Source organism: Pelobates fuscus, chromosome 5 (assembly GCF_036172605.1).
Source record: "Pelobates fuscus isolate aPelFus1 chromosome 5, aPelFus1.pri, whole genome shotgun sequence".
Classification (NCBI taxonomy): Eukaryota; Metazoa; Chordata; class Amphibia; order Anura; family Pelobatidae; genus Pelobates; species Pelobates fuscus.
In genome coordinates, this window is record NC_086321.1 from 191,005,404 (window position 1) to 191,024,263 (window position 18,860).

Here is an 18,860-nt window from a genome sequence, read left to right on the forward strand (position 1 = left end):
ATTTGGCCCATCTAGTCTGCCCAATATTTTAAACTCTTTCATTAGTCCCTGGCCTTATTTCATAGTTACAGGGAGTACAGAATTATTAGGCAAATTTGTATTTTGACCACATCATCCTCTTTATGCATGTTGTCTTACTCCAAGCTGTATAGGCTCGAAAGCCTACTACCAATTAAGCATATTAGGTGATGTGCATCTCTGTAATGAGAAGGGGTGTGGTCTAATGACATCAACACCCTATATCAGGTGTGCATAATTATTAGGCAACTTCCTTTCCTTTGGCAAAATGGGTCAAAAGAAGGACTTGACAGGCTCAGAAAAGTCAAAAATAGTGAGATATCTTGCAGAGGGATGCAGCACTCTTAAAATTGCAAAGCTTCTGAAGCGTGATCATCGAACAATCAAGCGTTTCATTCAAAATAGTCAACAGGGTCGCAAGAAGCGTGTGGAAAAACCAAGGCGCAAAATAACTGCCCATGAACTGAGAAAAGTCAAGCGTGCAGCTGCCAAGATGCCACTTGCCACCAGTTTGGCCATATTTTAGAGCAACATCACTGGAGTTCCCAAAAGCCCAAGGTGTGCAATACTCAGAGACATGGCCAAGGTAAGAAAGGCTGAAAGACGACCACCACTGAACAAGACACACAAACTGAAACGTCAAGACTGGGCCAAGAAATATCTCAAGACTGATTTTTCTAAGGTTTTATGGACTGATGAAATGAGAGTGAGTCTTGATGGGCCAGATGGATGGGACCGTGGCTGGATTGGTAAAGGGCAGAGAGCTCCAGTCCGACTCAGACGCCAGCAAGGTGGAGGTGGAGTACTGGTTTGGGCTGGTATCATCAAAGATGAGCTTGTGGGGCCTTTTAGGGTTGAGGATGGAGTCAAGCTCAACTCCCAGTCCTACTGCCAGTTTCTGGAAGACACCTTCTTCAAGCAGTGGTACAGGAAGAAGTCTGCATCCTTCAAGAAAAACATGATTTTCATGCAGGACAATGCTCCATCACACGCGTCCAAGTACTCCACAGCGTGGCTGGCAAGAAAGGGTATAAAAGAAGAAAATCTAATGACATGGCCTCCTTGTTCACCTGATCTGAACCCCATTGAGAACCTGTGGTCCATCATCAAATGTGAGATTTACAAGGAGGGAAAACAGTACACCTCTCTGAACAGTGTCTGGGAGGCTGTGGTTGCTTCTGCACGCAATGTTGATGGTGAACAGATCAAAACACTGACAGAAGCCATGGATGGCAGGCTTTTGAGTGTCCTTGCAAAGAAAGGTGGCTATATTGGTCACTGATTTGTTTTTGTTTTGTTTTTGAATGTCAGAAATGTATATTTGTGAATGTTGAGATGTTATATTGGTTTCACTGGTAAAAATAAATAATTGAAATGGGTATATATTTGTTTTTTGTTAAGTTGCCTAATAATTATGCACAGTAATAGTCACCTGCACACACATATATCCCCCTAAAATAGCTAAAACTAAAAACAAACTAAAAACTACTTTCAAAAATATTCAGCTTTGATATTAATGAGTTTTTTGGGTTCATTGAGAACATGGTTGTTGTTCAATAATAAAATTAATCCTCAAAAATACAACTTGCCTAATAATTCTGCACTCCCTGTATGATAGCCTTATGCCTATCCCACGCATGCTTAAACTCTTTTACTGTGTTAACCTCTACCACTTCAGCTGGAAGGCTATTATTATAATGTATTTGAGCAAGGTGCTACACTAGTGGTGGTGCAGATGAAGATACCGTTTGTGAGGAGGATAAGATAGCATGCCAAATCTATAACCAATGGTATACAAAACAATAGAACAGGGGTAGGCAACCTACGCCACTAGTGCCATGCACGGCACTCAAGGTGTCTTTGCACGGCCCTCATGGCTGCTAGAGCCAAACAGGCTCTGGCCTATCAGGAGTCCCAGTGAAACTTCAGATATCTGCTAATCCGAAAAGGTGGTGAAGGACAATCCTCAATTTATGCATTGCATTATGTAGAGGAAGTGATCTCAGATAACTATCTCATATCACTTCCTCTCAGCACTTGTAAATGGGAATCCACACTGTAGTAGAGCAGCCCGCAGCTGCTGTTGCAGCTCCTGTCCTTGACCTGTACCTGGCCAGCCTGGTCCCCACTGGATCCCAGGGAAGCCACCCACACTGCTAGATATACACAGAAATGCACAATAACCCTCCCCTCATACAAATAAACGAACAGCCCACACACAATCCGCATAAACGTAACCCGCTAACAATCCACATACATGCACACAACCCCACATGCAGCCTCTCACATGCAATACCCCAAACAACCCCCACACATACACACACTACCAAACACACAATGTGACTTATCCATCCACACACACAATTCCACAAGCAGCCCCCATACACAGCCCACATTCATATGTATCATAAACGATACCACAAACTACTCCTGAACATATACAATATAATAGCTCATATACGCACAAATACAACGATACAAAGCAACTGCAGTATAAATAACACAAGCAGAATACGAGAACATACACACCTCAATTTAAAAAAAATAGGATCGGCACGCTACGGGACATCACAATACTATATCGGCACAGTGCTGCTAAAAGGTTGCCTACCCCTGCAATAGAATATCGTTGAGAGTTTTAAGAATATTCAGTTTTGCCTGGTTTTGTCTATAAACTTGCAATTTGCTTCTCAACTGTACACTAGTTTTTGTTTGGGGTCTAACCAAAGTATCAGCACTTCAAGTCAAGGGATGGTGCCTTAAGGTTGTGCTGGGGAACATGTAATGAGGGCAGAATTATATTTTTTATGTCATGATTTATGTGGGTTTTTTTTTTTTTTAGCAATAGTATTTTGCATGGACTGCACTTGAGCAGAGTAAGTGCCCTAAACAGGGCAGCCGTAGGCCTTCAGGCACTCTGTATGAAGCTTCACAGTAAAGCCAAATTATACCTTTATACCTTTCCTGCAATGATCAGCCAAAGATTCCCACAAGGTGACCTGTCCACTTATGTGAAAGGGGACCTTATAGGGAGATATACTTACCGTTAACAGAGGTGGGTGTTCACCCTGGTGGCATCCTATAATGCATGTAGGTCAGTTGGAAAGTTCTGTGTGTGCAATCTTTGCAGCCATGTGTTATGCACACCCCTAAAGTCAGCCTTCTCAATAATCCCAACTAGAGTAGTTGCAGTAGCGAAGTCCTTTATTAACAATGGACTGAACTGATGTTTTTTGTTGTATCTTTAAGAGGTTGCAAGTGACCGGATCAATGATTGAGTTTGACCGTTAAAAGTGATAACACTGATCATTATGTGGGCCTAATCAATTAAAAAATGTATTTTTATTTTAGTCCTATGCTTATTTTCCTTATGTTTTGATTTAATTTTCATGCTTGTTTATATTTAGATTTAAATGTATTTTCTCCTCATTTTAGAGTTATTATTCTACCTTTTCTTAACATGTCCTACATTATTTCCTCACTGTACCTTTAACAACTAGTTCAAAACCATTGCATATTATCTCCATTTACGTTTGGCAGCATTTGACTGCATTTAACTGAATTGGTAGAATAAAACTTAGTTAAAGATTTTTTATTTTATCTTTTTGTAATTTAGAAAATCAGATTTTGATTCATTGCAGTCTGCTGTTTAGTAAATAACTCCCTCTGCCATAAAAATCCTCTTGAGGAAATTAACAATCTAAAACATGCCTTCTCGGGTATTGATTTCCCCATAATGTACTTGAAGTTATACCTTAAAGGATATTGATATCGGCTATTACATTTTTTCATACCTCTATACTGCATCCAGCAAAAGATGGTGCTCATAGGGACCGTTAATCTGATTTACTGTGGGGTAATCCTGTAAATGGTCACCGTGTGTGCATATGCAGGATTCATTTGATTTAATTCATGATTTGTAAAAACTCATTCTTGCTGAAGGATATAATTTTAATATTTGCAACCAGATGAAGATTTCATGTTTAGAATAATAACTTTTCAGATTAGTTTAACAGTTATATCAGAACTGATTTGTTGTGTACCAATCAAAATGCATAAATAAAGATGACATCATTACAAGGTGCACTGTCTACGGTTTTAATAAGTTATCATAAGTGGAGAACAATTTAAATTGTTTTTATTTAACTAAAATACAATTATATAACATACATATTCTTGTATTTGCTTAAACGCCAATGTTTGTTAATTTCCTTAAATTAAATGGTTAAGTAAAATATCTTTAAAAACCTGAACTGCAATGGTTTGCCCTCTTACCTGGGTCCACCTGGGCACCAAGCCTTCTCTGACGCTGGGTGACACGCATCTGGCTTCTGCTGAATTGCAAAAGCCAAATGACGATCCCACCAGCCATTCGTTGGCTTAAAGCATCATCTGCGCACTCTCAGCCAATGAATGACACACTATGCAATGGATATGCACAAAACCTTTGTTCCCAGACTGGCTAATAACATACTAATTACACTTCCTCTGGTGGAGATACACCCTCTGTCAGCAATATAAAATGTCTCCAGTCACTGAAATGGCCATAGTGCTTGGAGTAATTTTTTAAAGGAGCACTCCATACCCATAAAGCAATACAGCTTGGGGGAGCAGTATCCCATAATAATGACGCTTTTAAAAGTGCAAAATGGTAGTGGCCCTACGAAATACTCTTTGTCCACTTGCTTGGTGGTGGAGTGAAAAGCAATAACTAACTTGTGGTTACCAAAGTCCCCTACCATAACAGACAAATCACGAGATGCTCTGTTTCCTGTTGTAATGGCTAAAGGGCCAGAGCATGCCCAATCCCTCTGCCCCATAAAGGACTACCCACTTTAGGAGCAAAAACATGAAAGCAGAAACTAACCACCAATCCTTACTCCAATAATAATTTTCCCAATTCATTGTACTATAAATACATCCTACCTCCAAATAACTATTGGGTAGTGGAGCGTGATATAGTTTAATTTAAAAAATAAACACTTCATACTTATGTGTTGATGTTTTGCTTGAAGATCAATCTTCAGCCTCAAAAGCATGGTCTAAATAAAAGTCCTCAAAACATGCTGAAACGACTTCCAATCCAATGGAGCGGTCGCATGTTGTAAGAGCTCCGTGATCGCAAAGGCCTAACAAGCGGCTAAAACAGCGACAAACGGAACAACACCGTCCCAAAAAAGTGCCCAAGACAAAGGGAACTCTCCTATTCTCAATGGCACCCCCAAAAGCCCAATGAGCCTCTGATTTTTTTTTTCCGCCAGGGAAAATGAGACAGGCTGCGGTCAGAAGAAGATAGCAGTGGCTCCCACTCGCCTACGCACAATTCAGACGCAGGATCGGACACTGACACGAGACAAGCACCCACAGGGATCTCTGTGTCAGAGAGACGGCTGGCAGCCATGCTCCAGGAGCTGCACACATCCATGAAAGCTGACTTCCAAACAGCGGTCACTGACCTCCGCAAAGAAATGCTGGAAGTGGGAACACGTGTGAACGCTCTGGAAGAGAAGGCAGATGAACTCTGTCTGGCTAATGATGCAATGATGGAGAAAAGCCATAGAATAGAAGCAGACCAAAACCGCTTATGGAGAAAATGGCGGATCCTGAGAAGCAGACAACAGTTGACCCTGCCTCCCCGAGGAGAGTGGCCCAGGAATGGACCAAAGTCAAGTAACAAATGACATCCTGAAAGCTCACACTGCTATCCCGCCTTGGACTGCCCAAACCAATCTGTACGTCCTCCAAGACCCCATATGATGATCGACCTCCGTGTACATAAGGGCACAAGCACAAGGTGCTTATAGCCCCCACATAAGTACACTCAAACGCTACACTTACTCATACACCTAGCCTTGCACGGCGATGCTCCCCTGCACCCTGGCCACCCTACCCTTGAGCTTAACTGCCCCTTTACAGCCACCATAAAACTTCTCCTCCTGAATGGGCGGCTTGGACAGCCCACCCGTAGCACTTGGCAGAGGGAAACCTCCATCTACTCATTCCATACCCTCGTGTGGGGCGCTGAGACAGACTGGGTGCAGTTGCCTAACAAACAAGTTTACTCCCCTGCTGGGAACAGAGGACTTACCACCTCGACACCGAGAAGGCCCTTAAAGTGACCAATATTGGCATCTCCCCTATAAGGACATGTTCTGTACCACTCCACACAATGCTCTTTAGCTTTTTGATATATATATATATATATATATACACACTTTGGTTATGTTAACTATTTTCATTATTACTGTTGCAAAATCTGCTCTACACATGCTGACTTGGGCGTACCGGGAAACCTAGAGACAAAAATCCCACTATCACAATGCGGAGGCGGAGTCTGGAAGGATGCTGCCGCCTGGGTGGATCCCAGGGTCCCCCCGACCTTACCAAGATGATTCGATTTAACATGGTGTCCCTCAATGCCCATGGTTTAAACACTCCGCAGAAGCGCAGGTTGGCCCTGCCCAGTTACACGCACTGCACGCTTCAGTAGCTTGCATACAGGAGACCCACTCTGTAAAAAAAAACACTAAATTCTCTTCAGCCACCTATCCAATGGCGTACCATGCCCTAACACCTAACAAAACGAGAGGTGTTACTATATTGTTTCACTCTGACTGGCATTTCAAATGTGTATAAGCGCAATGATGGCAGACTTCTAATTCTGGTGGGACTACTTAATGACACCCAGGTGACCATAGCAAACCTATATGCCCTCAATACCAACCAATACGACTTATTAGGAAAGCACTGAAAAAACTTGACAGACTAAAACAAGGACAAGCGCTCATATGCGGAGACTTCAACTGTGTGTTGGACCCTGACCTTGACAGATCCGTAGTCCAAGGTTTCCACCCCCCGAACCACTCACCTAGGTGACACTTTCAGTCCTCTTCCACCTGCATGGCCTACACGATACTTGGCGATACCAGCCACTATGGACTATACATTTTACTCCAAAGTCTACAACCAATATTCCCGTATAGACATGTGCCTGGTAGATGTGAAATCCCTATATACACTAGACAAGGTCACCATTGCCCCTATAACCTAGTCCGACCACGCCCCCCTTCGGTCCTTATTCACCACACTTCATCCGGTTCGGGGACGGAGAAGGTGATGACTCAACGAGTCCCTTATAGACCGTACTGCACAGGCAGCAGAGATGAGATATACATAGACACAGAGGAAAATGAGATTCGGCTGTACATAATCTAAAACAGGAACAGAAAAAGATACATAGTGTGATACAGCAAAATAAATAATAATGCGCTGATATAATAATGCGCTCACAGGATCAAAGTGAATAATGTGCCAAAAAAGGTGCCTGCCCCGATAAACTTGTGCAGCTAAACGCCTCCACTCTCCACTGGAACTCCAAGCGGACCAAAGTATGGAATGAGACTCCAATATAGGTAGAGTAAAATAAATATGCAAATTTATTATAGAAAAAAGGCTATATATATTAGCCACATTAAATAAGATTAAAACAAAAGGGAGGTCCTACGCGTTTCGTTCCTATGCAAAGGAACTTCCTCAGGGACCAAAAACAAATAATATAATAATTAAAAGCAGTCAATACAGAAATGCATACAGTATTATCCCCCCCAGTGAGTCTCTATAAATAGGGCTGGACCCTTAGTTCATAGGTGGATCTGGTGGGAGTTACCCTTGATTCCTTGATCACATTCAGTTGTGGAGTATCCAGCGATCCTGTTCAGGTGTGGAGTAGGTGTTCTGACGGTCGTTCTTGGTGCAAAACGGTGGAACCGGAAACCGGAAGTAGAAATCCGTTTGCACTTCCGCGTTCCACTGCCCTATGCGTTCCAGCTCAAAAATGAGAGACCATTGTATATATTGCCACCTAGAGGTCGCCCAGAATATGGCGATCCTAATGTTAATCAAAAATGAAACTAGGACATGTTATAACAAACGATCTCCTAACAAAAAAGATTAGTTATAGATCTAAGTAGTCAGACTTATAGAACACAAAATACATTAACCAAATTATTACTTCCCTAATACCTTATTGCTATAATTAGATACATGAAAATCTCAATTAACCCTTTATTATTACAATATTTTAATATGAAAATAGATGTACTCCATATATATTATCAGTGTTATAGACTCTTTAATGTGACATTAAATGTTTAACTAAATAAACCCAATAGGTGAGTTGTCTTACAACTCAAATAATCATATTAAATGTGTACTCCAAAATAATAATAGTAATCAGTGATGCCAAATTGATAGGCAACCATCAATCACGTGGAGTGCTGTTCATATTTAGTGTTTATCTATTTAAAGATTTATTTGAAAAATTATCTATATTCACACCTTAATATGAATAATATTTCTAAATTAATTTTGGGTGTGAATTAATTTATATGAATTTATTTTCTGATCCTGTATGTTCACGTGTTTCATATATTATAAATGAATTAATCATATCATTTATAATGTGAAATGCTACAAACGGTGTGTCTTAATGATCTAGTGGTATCTATCTATCTTTTATATATCCTCAATAAACCTGTTCCTGAAAATGTATAATAATGTAAATTCATCTGACAATATATAGATATCCCATGTTTGGAAGGCAACAATCAAGATCACTTGTAAATTGCAAAAACCTCTAATAAAAAATAATAACAATAATTGATGGGAAATATCGTATAAGAATGTATGAAAAATTATTAGAAATTATAAAAAAATATAAGAGAGAAAAAAGAGAAGAAAATCCCTCCTACAAAGGCACTGCTGTGGGACAAGAGGAAGAACTAATCGAGGAAACACATGAGATCTATATCATGGTTAAGTCCCTTTGGATGAAGAGTCTGGAGTTTATGTATCCAGAATGTTTTGCGTTGTGCTAATTTCTTGAGTCTATCTCCTCCCCTCCAATAGGGTAATACTCTTTCGATTCCCACACACTTAAAGTTAGAAAAAGAGAACAGGGGACAAGCATTACAGTGGGTGGGCACAGAATGGGTCTCGAGCTTCTTTTTAATATTATTAAGATGTTCCATAAACCTTATCTTTAGAACCCTTTTAGTGCGACCTACATACCGCTTGCCACACGGACACTGCAGTAAATAAACGACAAAGTCCGTGTGGCAACCAATATCCAACTTAATATTAAACTTTTCTCCTGTACTGTAACCAAAGTAAGAATTTGTTCTAAATACAAGACTGGTGGTGCAAGCTTTACATGTGTTGCATCCTCTAAAGGATCCTGATGTATTCGAAGCATTTTGATTGGTGGACTTTAGAGCGTAGCTAGGGGCTAGCATATCTTTAAAAATTTTGTTCTTTTTGTAAATGACTTTAGGTTGTTGTGATAATGTTATCCCCAAAACTGGGTCCTGTAGAGATGAGATCTCTAGCAAACTATTTTGTGGATAACCAGTACACTGATACGACCATAACCACGACGTGGCTTGCCCATAAGGTGGAGATGCGAGGAAGTACTGATCAAAAATGGCGCAAAACTACGGCGTCAACTCTCAGAAAAAAGCACCTCACTTCTCAGTAAAGCTGGCCGAAGAAAAACACAAGGCCTCACCCACTGAGCCCTGTAGACAGGCAGTGCACAAAATTAGGACCACTTTGGAAGCCTTACAGATGCAACAAGTTGAGCGATTACTATATTACTATAGGCAGGGGAACAGAGTGGGACAGCTGTTAGCCTCCCAACTCAAAGAGAAAACCTCCCAGACGAAAATTCCATATGTCAGGGATAGTGCTGGAACAAAAATAGTTAATCCTAAGGCGATAGTGGATGAGTTTGCGAAGTTTTATGAAAAGCTGTACAACCTCTCCACAGACCCCTCCCAACACCAACCTAACCTTCCTGACATAACCACTTTCCTGGAGGGGGTAGACCTCCCCCAGATCTCCAGCGACCAAGTCATGACACTAAACAGACCAATCCTAGCAGGAGAGATCTCAAAGGCACTGAAAGGCACTCCGAGGCACAAAGCCCCATGCCCCGATGGTTACTCCACTCACTATTATAAAGTCTTCGAGGACCAACTGCTCCCTCATCTGACTGCCCTATTTAACCACATCATGAAGACTGGTCATATGCCCCCAGAAGTGCCAGAGGCCACCATAGTTACAATCCCCAAACCGGGCAAGCCCACGGACTCCTGTGCAAATTACCGCCCGATATCGTTACTCAATGCGGACACAAACCTGTTCGCCAAAGTCCTTGCAAACAGAATCTGCTCCTTACTCTGTAAACTTATCTCCCCTGTACAGTCAAACTTTTTCCCGGGACGCCAAGTAGATGACAACACCAGACGAGCACTAGACATAATGGAACTCATGAATATAGACAAGAATTAGGGCCTAATGCTGGCCTTAGATGCGGAGAAGGCCTTTGACAGGCTCCATTGGGGCTTCATGACTGAAGTCCTCCCTAGATTCAACTTTCGGCAAAAGTTATGGCCTTATCTCCCTCTACTCCTTCCCAAAGCCACGGTAATGAGCTCAGGTTTCACTTCCAGACGCTTTGCCCTGACAAATGGCACGCGGCAGGGATGCCCACTTTCACCCCTCATCTTCATCTTGGCGCTGGAACCTCTAATCCACAAAATCAAGGAAGACCGCCAAATTGCTGGCGTCCCCTCCCCGATAAGCTCCCAAAAATAGCGGTATTTGCTGATGATATCCTCCCCTTCCTAACAAATCCCACTGACTCCCTCCCAAACCTTTCTAAACTTGCTCCTCGGCTACAGTCAAGTCTCTTACTATAAAAACAATGTGGCGAAAACCCAATACCCCTGAACACAACCCGCTCTCAGCTCGCAGCCCTGAGAACACTTTACCCATTTGAATGGAGAAAAGACACAGGTCTATCTTGAAAAAGCCCACAGAAGAAGGGTGAAACGTGTTGAAGGTGTCTGACTTCAAGCTCTACAACTTGCCATCTCTGAAAGGACTCCAGCATCTAGCTGGACTTACCTTTAGCGTTCCTCCGCTACAAGACCATGGACAGCCTGCCTTTGTGCACGAGGCAGACGCTTCCTCCTCTGGAGAACCGGTATCCCCTTTGCTATCCTGGGAGAAGCTGTTGTATAAAGAGCTGACATTGTGGTCCTTAGAGATAAGTACCACATTTCTATCCTGTAAGAGTTCCTTATTTGGGGGGGTATTTTTTGTACTGGGGCATTAAACATACAGTGTTATCACATACAGTGTTACACTATATTTTGTTTTCTTGCTTTTAAGGTATACCCAGCACACTATGTGGTTCTACATTGATAAAAACAAGATCTAGACCACATTCCCCACAAGTGACGTACTGACTTCGATTATCTTTGGATACTATCATTCAAGTTTCATCAAAAGACAATTTTTTGTTTCATTTGTTTTAGTTAATTTTAATATCCTTTAACCTGTATACCCCTATATGACTTTTTAAAGGGGGATATTCACTAAGCACTGACATCATGTATCTATACTGTATCTAAAGGATTTGGGAAACTCTCTTTGTTTCTGCTGCTGGTATTTATTGTGTACCTTAGGTACAATTTTCTGCACTTTGCCACTTTATGTATGGATGGTATAGCTTAAGTGAGCTGTTTAATTTAACAGCCTACCTGCAAAGACGCAGTTTAATTTATTTTATGCGCTCTCTTTTTCACTTGTATTGTACGTTTAAGTAGCAATTTCCTAGTGTTCAGTGAAGGGAAAAAAAAGTTTAAAAATGTCTAGTGGACAGCCGCAAATACCAGAGAATATCCCTTTCTTAGAGTGCCATTAGCTAACCCCTGTGTACCAAGTTTGTAATTTCCATCCAATTAGGTGAGTCCCAGCAAAAGTGCAAAGAGCCCTGTTTGTGGGTGTTTGTTTATTTAGTTTTTTTTTTCCCCTTAAAACTACTGTTTGATGTCAAAGGGTGTCTTTAATATAATCTGTACTGCACTATACCTGCCGAAGAGATGAAAGTAACTTTTCTTTTTATAACAGTTGGTCAGTGTGGCTCTCTGGATGCTTTAACCCCTTAAGGACACATGACATGTGTGACATGTCATGATTCCCTTTTATTCCAGAAGTTTGGTCCTTAAGGGGTTAAAGATTGTGGATATGTTCCAATATGAAACCTACTGTGGACAAATAAAAGGCCTTGATGTTAATGTCTTTGCTTTTTCTACAGATGGGAGAGGAAATGGGACAAAACAGTTTTATCAAGCAGTACCTAGAGAAACAGCAGGAGCTCCTTCGACAGCGTCTAGAGAGAGAAGCCCGAGAGGCAGTTGAAACGGAAGGTATGACTAGATTAAATTTTGAGAGAAAACGCATTTTATGTTTGTGGATCTAACATTATAGAAACATAGAATGTGACGGCAGATAAGAACCATTCGGCCCATTTAGTCTACCCAATTTTCGAAATACTGTAATTAGTCCCTGGCCTTATGCCTATCCCACGCATGCTAAACTCCTTCACTGTGTGCCACAGCCCTCCCACACGTAAAATAATGTTGCTAAAGAGGTTACTATGTAACAATGTATTAAAAAGACACTATATGCACTCAGACCACTTAAGCTTATTGAAGTGGTCTGAGTGCAGTGCCCCTGTTGCACTTAGTGCTGCAATGTAAAACATAGCAGTTCCAGATACACTGTAATGTTTACATTGCAGCACTAAGTCTGGAGGAGGCTGAGCCGCGACAATGGCGCTTGGATCAGGTAAGAAAATAAAGGCGTTTTATACCTTTATTCACTAATGGGGGGGGGGGGGGGGGCCCTGGGGAATGTGGGAGGCCGAGGGAGCTTATACTATCCCTTTATGTTCTTACATGTGCTGGTATTTACCATTGTACTTCTTAACATTTTATGAGAACTCTTAGCTAATTGTAAGAGGGGTTCACTGTTACTGAACAATGGGCTCTATCTCCATTTCATCTGACATCAGCGCAAGGTCGGAACCCAATTAGGCCTTTCCCATAGGAAAGCATTGCATAGAGTGAGGACATCCAGCGTCGTTTCATGAAGTTAAACTCCATGAAACTGCAGGAAGTGTCTCTAATGACCACTAGAGGCAGTCTTAACCCTTCAATGTTTTACATTTTAGGGTTAAGGAATCAGGGACATTGCACCCAGACCACTTCAATTACATGAAATGGTTTGGGTGTCTCTAGTGTCCCTTTAAGTATTCTCTGCTTACAGCCAGGGCCGGATTAACATAGGGGCTGATGGAGCTGTAGCTCCAGGCCCAGGCCCATGAAATAGGCCCATTTAAAAATAAATCTTGCTTTGCATCCAAAGCCTATTTTTTTTTTTTTTTTTTTACACACTACTCTTAGGTTAGAGAAAAAGACTGGAGTGAAATAGTGGCACCAATAGAGATGACACAGTTGGGCGACTATTCCACAGATTGATATCTCAAAATTTCAGTTAAAAATAATCATGGGATATACCCTTTAATTAGCCGCTTACGGACAAAACATACATACAGTGAAATAATGGTGAAGAACACTCGTGTAAACTAAAGGTGAATTAAAACCTGGGTGGATGCAATTTGGATGTTCCCCTGTAGTAGTGAGGGTGGTAGAGACAAAATATATATCTGAGAAAAAGTATTAATATATATAATACGGTATATAGTATAGTCTCTATTTGGTCTGCTTGGCACCCAAAACTAGCATGTATAGAGGACTTGGTACAAATCCCGGCTGTTGAACGTGTCAGTTCCTTTCTATAGACTCTAAATTAATTTAGAATAGTGAGGGACAAAATACACACAATCTCAATATCGTAAATGGTCCGTCCGAATAACGGTTAATTAAATAGTCTATAGTAGGTTTAGGAAGGTTGTACACGAGAGTGTCACTCGAAATGTACAGTATCGTGGTAGTACATACGAAACTGTTCAGTCAGTAGGGGCAGAAGTCAGTATCCATTAATCTATACCCAACTTTAGTGGATAGCAGATAGGGTCGTTTTCACCAGGTGTTGCCAGGTAAATAATGTCTCTGAGTCATAGTCTAGTAGTCTACATAGAGTAGGGGTAACCTCATCCCGACTAATCTTTATGGTTGATTTGGTCAGGATGTAGTTTATTGTACCCTGCTAGGCAGCTGATGGTACAAGAAATATCTGTGGAACTTGTGCGTGGCGCACCTGTATAGGGAGTCTCCCCAGGAGGTCAACACACAATACCGGATATAAGTGTGTGGATCAACCGGTCCAGTTGCTGTATATGCTTAGTAGAGCTTAGATAGGACTGTTACTCTAAGGTAGCCTGCCATTATATAACACAGGAGACTGAGAGTGTAGATCAGCCGGTCTAGTTCCTAAGTGCACTTATTAGAGCTTAGTTTAGCTGTAAAATCAAGGTAGCCCTCCGTTCTCTAGTGCAGGAGGGTAGTCCAGCTAGCCACAATGGTATCACACTTAGATCTGACTCCTGAGAATATTAAGTAGGTAAACTGCTGCTTCACGGCAGCCTAGCGTAATGTCTGTCCCATATGCTACCTAGCTGACTCAAAGGATTCAAACTGAATAATAGACTTCCCCCAAATCAAGTAGAGCCTAATGCATCCCCCAGTATTAAAATAAAGTACGGCAACAAACGCGCGTTTCGGCGTGCTCACACGCCTTTGTCAACGCGCGTCGAGCGTTTGTTGCCGTACTTTATTTTAATACTGGGGGATGCATTAGGCTCTACTTGATTTGGGGGAAGTCTATTATTCAGTTTGAATCCTTTGAGTCAGCTAGGTAGCATATGGGACAGACATTACGCTAGGCTGCCGTGAAGCAGCAGTTTACCTACTTAATATTCTCAGGAGTCAGATCTAAGTGTGATACCATTGTGGCTAGCTGGACTACCCTCCTGCACTAGAGAACGGAGGGCTACCTTGATTTTACAGCTAAACTAAGCTCTAATAAGTGCACTTAGGAACTAGACCGGCTGATCTACACTCTCAGTCTCCTGTGTTATATAATGGCAGGCTACCTTAGAGTAACAGTCCTATCTAAGCTCTACTAAGCATATACAGCAACTGGACCGGTTGATCCACACACTTATATCCGGTATTGTGTGTTGACCTCCTGGGGAGACTCCCTATACAGGTGCGCCACGCACAAGTTCCACAGATATTTATTGTACCATCAGCTGCCTAGCAGGGTACAATAAACTACATCCTGACCAAATCAACCATAAAGATTAGTCGGGATGAGGTTACCCCTACTCTATGTAGACTACTAGACTATGACTCAGAGACATTATTTACCTGGCAACACCTGGTGAAAACGACCCTATCTGCTATCCACTAAAGTTGGGTATAGATTAATGGATACTGACTTCTGCCCCTACTGACTGAACAGTTTCGTATGTACTACCACGATACTGTACATTTCGAGTGACACTCTCTAGTGTACAACCTTCCTAAACCTACTATAGACTCTATTTAATTAACCGTTATTCGGACGGACCATTTACGATATAGAGATTGTGTGTATTTTGTCCCTCACTATTCTAAATTAATTTAGTCTATAGAAAGGAACTGACACGTTCAACAGCTGGGATTTGTACCAAGTCCTCTATACATGCTAGTTTTGGGTGCCAAGCAGACCAAATAGAGACTATACTATATACCGTATTATATATATTAATACTTTTTCTCAGATATATATTTTGTCTCTACCACCCTCACTACTACAGGGGAACATCCAAATTGCATCCACCCAGGTTTTAATTCACCTTTAGTTTACACGAGTGTTCTTCACCATTATTTCACTGTATGTATGTTTTGTCCGTAAGCGGCTAATTAAAGGGTATATCCCATGATTATTTTTAACTGAAATTTTGAGATATCAATCTGTGGAATAGTCGCCCAACTGTGTCATCTCTATTGGTGCCACTATTTCACTCCAGTCTTTTTCTCTGTACCAAATTTGGGGTTCATGCCCCGTGATATCTCAGTAACCCCTTAGGAATCCAGGTTTGGATTTGATCCATTCCGTGGTATTCCTCTCTTTTTTCTACTCTTAGGTTAGCCACCTGACTGGTATTTTAAGGCACAGCCGGTATCTGAGGCTGCCTGGCCTTGATGGTATTGCAGTAATACCGGACATACAAATGCAAATATTTTTCTCAGTGTAAATGGAGATTACTCTGCAATACCAGCACCGGCCAGTAGGGGTCACTGTATATGGAGAGAGGCAGGGATAGGAAGTTACAGCATATCCCTGCCTCTCTCTACTCACTGATCCGCAGAGGAGCAGCTACACAGCACAGAGAGTCCAGACAGCAACTCCCAGCCTGCAGAGACAGACTAAAGCTCAGTGTGTCCCCATGTCTCTGTGTCCCCAGTGTCGTCTTGTCTCCCAGTGTCCACATGTCTCCCAGCCAGTGTCTCAGTACCCCCATGTCTCCCAGTGTCCACATGTCTCCCAGCCAGTGTCTCAGTACCCCCATGTCTCCCAGTGTCCCTATGTCTCCCAGCCAGTGTCCCTAGTGTCTGTGTCCCCATGTTTCCCAGTGTCTGTGTCCCTAGTGTCCCCATGTCTCCCAGTGTCCCCATATCTATGTCCACAAGTGCCCCCATGTCTCCCAGTGTCCCCAAGTGTCTGTGTCCCCATGCCTTCCAGCCAGTGGTCCTAGTGTCTTAGTTTTCCCAGTGTCTGTGTCCCCATGTCTCTGTGTCCCTAGTGTCTGTGACCCCATTTCTCCCAGTGTCCCCAAATGTCTGTGTCTCCATGTCTCCATGTCTCTGTGTCTCCATGTCTCTGTGTCTCCATGTCTCTGTGTCTCCATGTCTCTGTGTCTCCATGTCTCTGTGTCTCCATGTCTCTGTGTCTCCGTGTCTCTGTGTCTCTGTGTCTCCGTGTCCCTAGTGTCTCTGTGTCCCCATGTCTCTGTGTCCCCATGTCTCTGTGTCCCCATGTCTCTGTGTCCCCATGTCTCTGTGTCCCCATGTCTCTGTGTCCCCATGTCTCTGTGTCCCCATGTCTCTGTGTCCCCATGTCTCCCAGTGTCGTCTTGTCTCCCAGTGTCCCCAAATGTCTGTGTCCCCATGTCTCCCAGTGTCTCAGTACCCCCATGTCTCCCAATGTCCCTATGTTTTCCAGCCAGTGTCCCTAGTGTATGTGTCCCCATGTCTCCCAGTGTCAGTGTCCCCATATCTATGTCCACAAGTGCCCCCATGTCTCCCAGTGTCAGTGTCCCCATATCTATGTCCACAAGTGCCCCCATGTCTCCCAGTGTCCCCAAGTGTCTGTGTCCCCATGCCTCCCAGCCAGTGTCCCTAGTGTCTTAGTTTCCCCAAATGTCTGTGTCCCCATGTCTCCCAGTGTCTGTGTCCCCATGTCTCTGTGTCCCTAGTGTCTGTGACCCCATTTCTCCAAGTGTCCCCAAATGTCTGTGTCTCCATGTCTCCCAGTGTCCCCATGTATGTATCCACAAGTGCCCCCATGTCTCCCAGTGTCCCCAAGTGTCTCAGTCCCCCCATGTCTCGCAGTGTCCTCAAGTGTCAGTGTCCCCATGTCTCTCAGTGTCCCCTAGTATCCAAGTGACACAGGACACACTAAGACATGGGGACACTGGGAGAAATGGGGACACAGACACTGGGAGACTAGGGGACTGGGCGACATGGGGACACTGACACTGTAATCCGTTGGACAGACATACCCCCTTTTTGGGGGGAATGAAAGCATAAATTAGATACAGAGATTAGCATAGAGTATGTGTTTTCTTATAGCTGCATCCTTTGAGTTTCCCTCCAACACCATCTCCATCAGATACATGATGCTTGGGAGGTAGGGCTGCTTTAGTGTTTTTGGTCGATAAGATTCCGTAATTAGGCCCATCATAATTGTCAGCACCGGGCCCACTTGGCTCTTAATCTGGCCCTGCTTACAGCATACACTCTTGTTATTCACCTACTGGTCATTGCATGTGGCAGGCATTGTGTGATATGCATGCTGAGTTAGGCATATACTGTAAAGAAGGTAAGTCGCTAAACTGGGAATTGTGGTGAATTGACAAAGCTATTCGACATTTGCATTTGGTTTCAGAAGAATCGCAAAATGACCAAAAATTAGTTTTCTGTAATTTCCTCCAAAACAAAAGCATGAAAGCTCTATTCTGCAAATGCCAGAATGACCAAGCAGCTCAGTGACCAAATGTGTTTGGACAACATTGGCTCATTCAGTTAATCGTGCATGTGAAATTCAGCGAGTCTGAGTGCGGCAAACACAATATCTGGTGAGCTTGTTTCTGACCAATCCTGGGGCCACAATCACGGATGATTCATCATGGAGTGCTATTGTGAGGTTCACTGTATTTTCAGCCAATCCATGTTAAGTTCTTGAAAAATTAGTGCAATGTTTAATTTAACTTGTGCCTGACAGGCTCTTGTTAATTTAAATTTAAAATTCAAGTATCCCCCTACAGGGGTTGTTGTAAGTAGAGCACTGCAGTGTGTTTTGTTTTTTTTTTGTTTGTTTTTTAGGGTCCTGACATAATAATAATAAAGTGACTGCCACCTCTGCCCCTAGGTTTAAGTCCAATTCTCATTGTAATCTGGCTGTGTTTGTTTGCATTGTGTTAAGTGTGCATTATATATTGCATATTATTTTATAGAACATACGCCTGAGTCAGAAGATGAAGTGATGCACACTGACATTGTCCCAGAGCCTCCTGATCTTCTCCGCTCTGTTCTGAAGATTCCAGAAGTTGAAATGACAAAGCGCACACCAAGTATGTATGCACGAATATACAAACGTAATGGGAAACAGTAAAGATGACATATATTTATAAACCTTATGGGCATGTATCACACACAGGAGGGACATTTTAAAAAATAAATTATTTTCCAAGGGAACAAAGT

General features: G+C 42.4%; 1 protein-coding gene across 1 annotated transcript in view; it reads left to right on the plus strand.

The window, feature by feature from the left end:
- Positions 1-18,860, plus strand: part of LOC134612162 (microtubule-associated protein futsch-like) — an 87,908-nt gene that overhangs the window by 27,759 nt on the left and 41,289 nt on the right. Inside the window, exons 3-4 of the mRNA XM_063456518.1 lie at positions 12,182-12,293; positions 18,614-18,730. Of these exons, the coding sequence (XP_063312588.1) occupies positions 12,182-12,293; positions 18,614-18,730 (229 nt within the window). The remainder of the gene's footprint in view (positions 1-12,181; positions 12,294-18,613; positions 18,731-18,860) is intronic.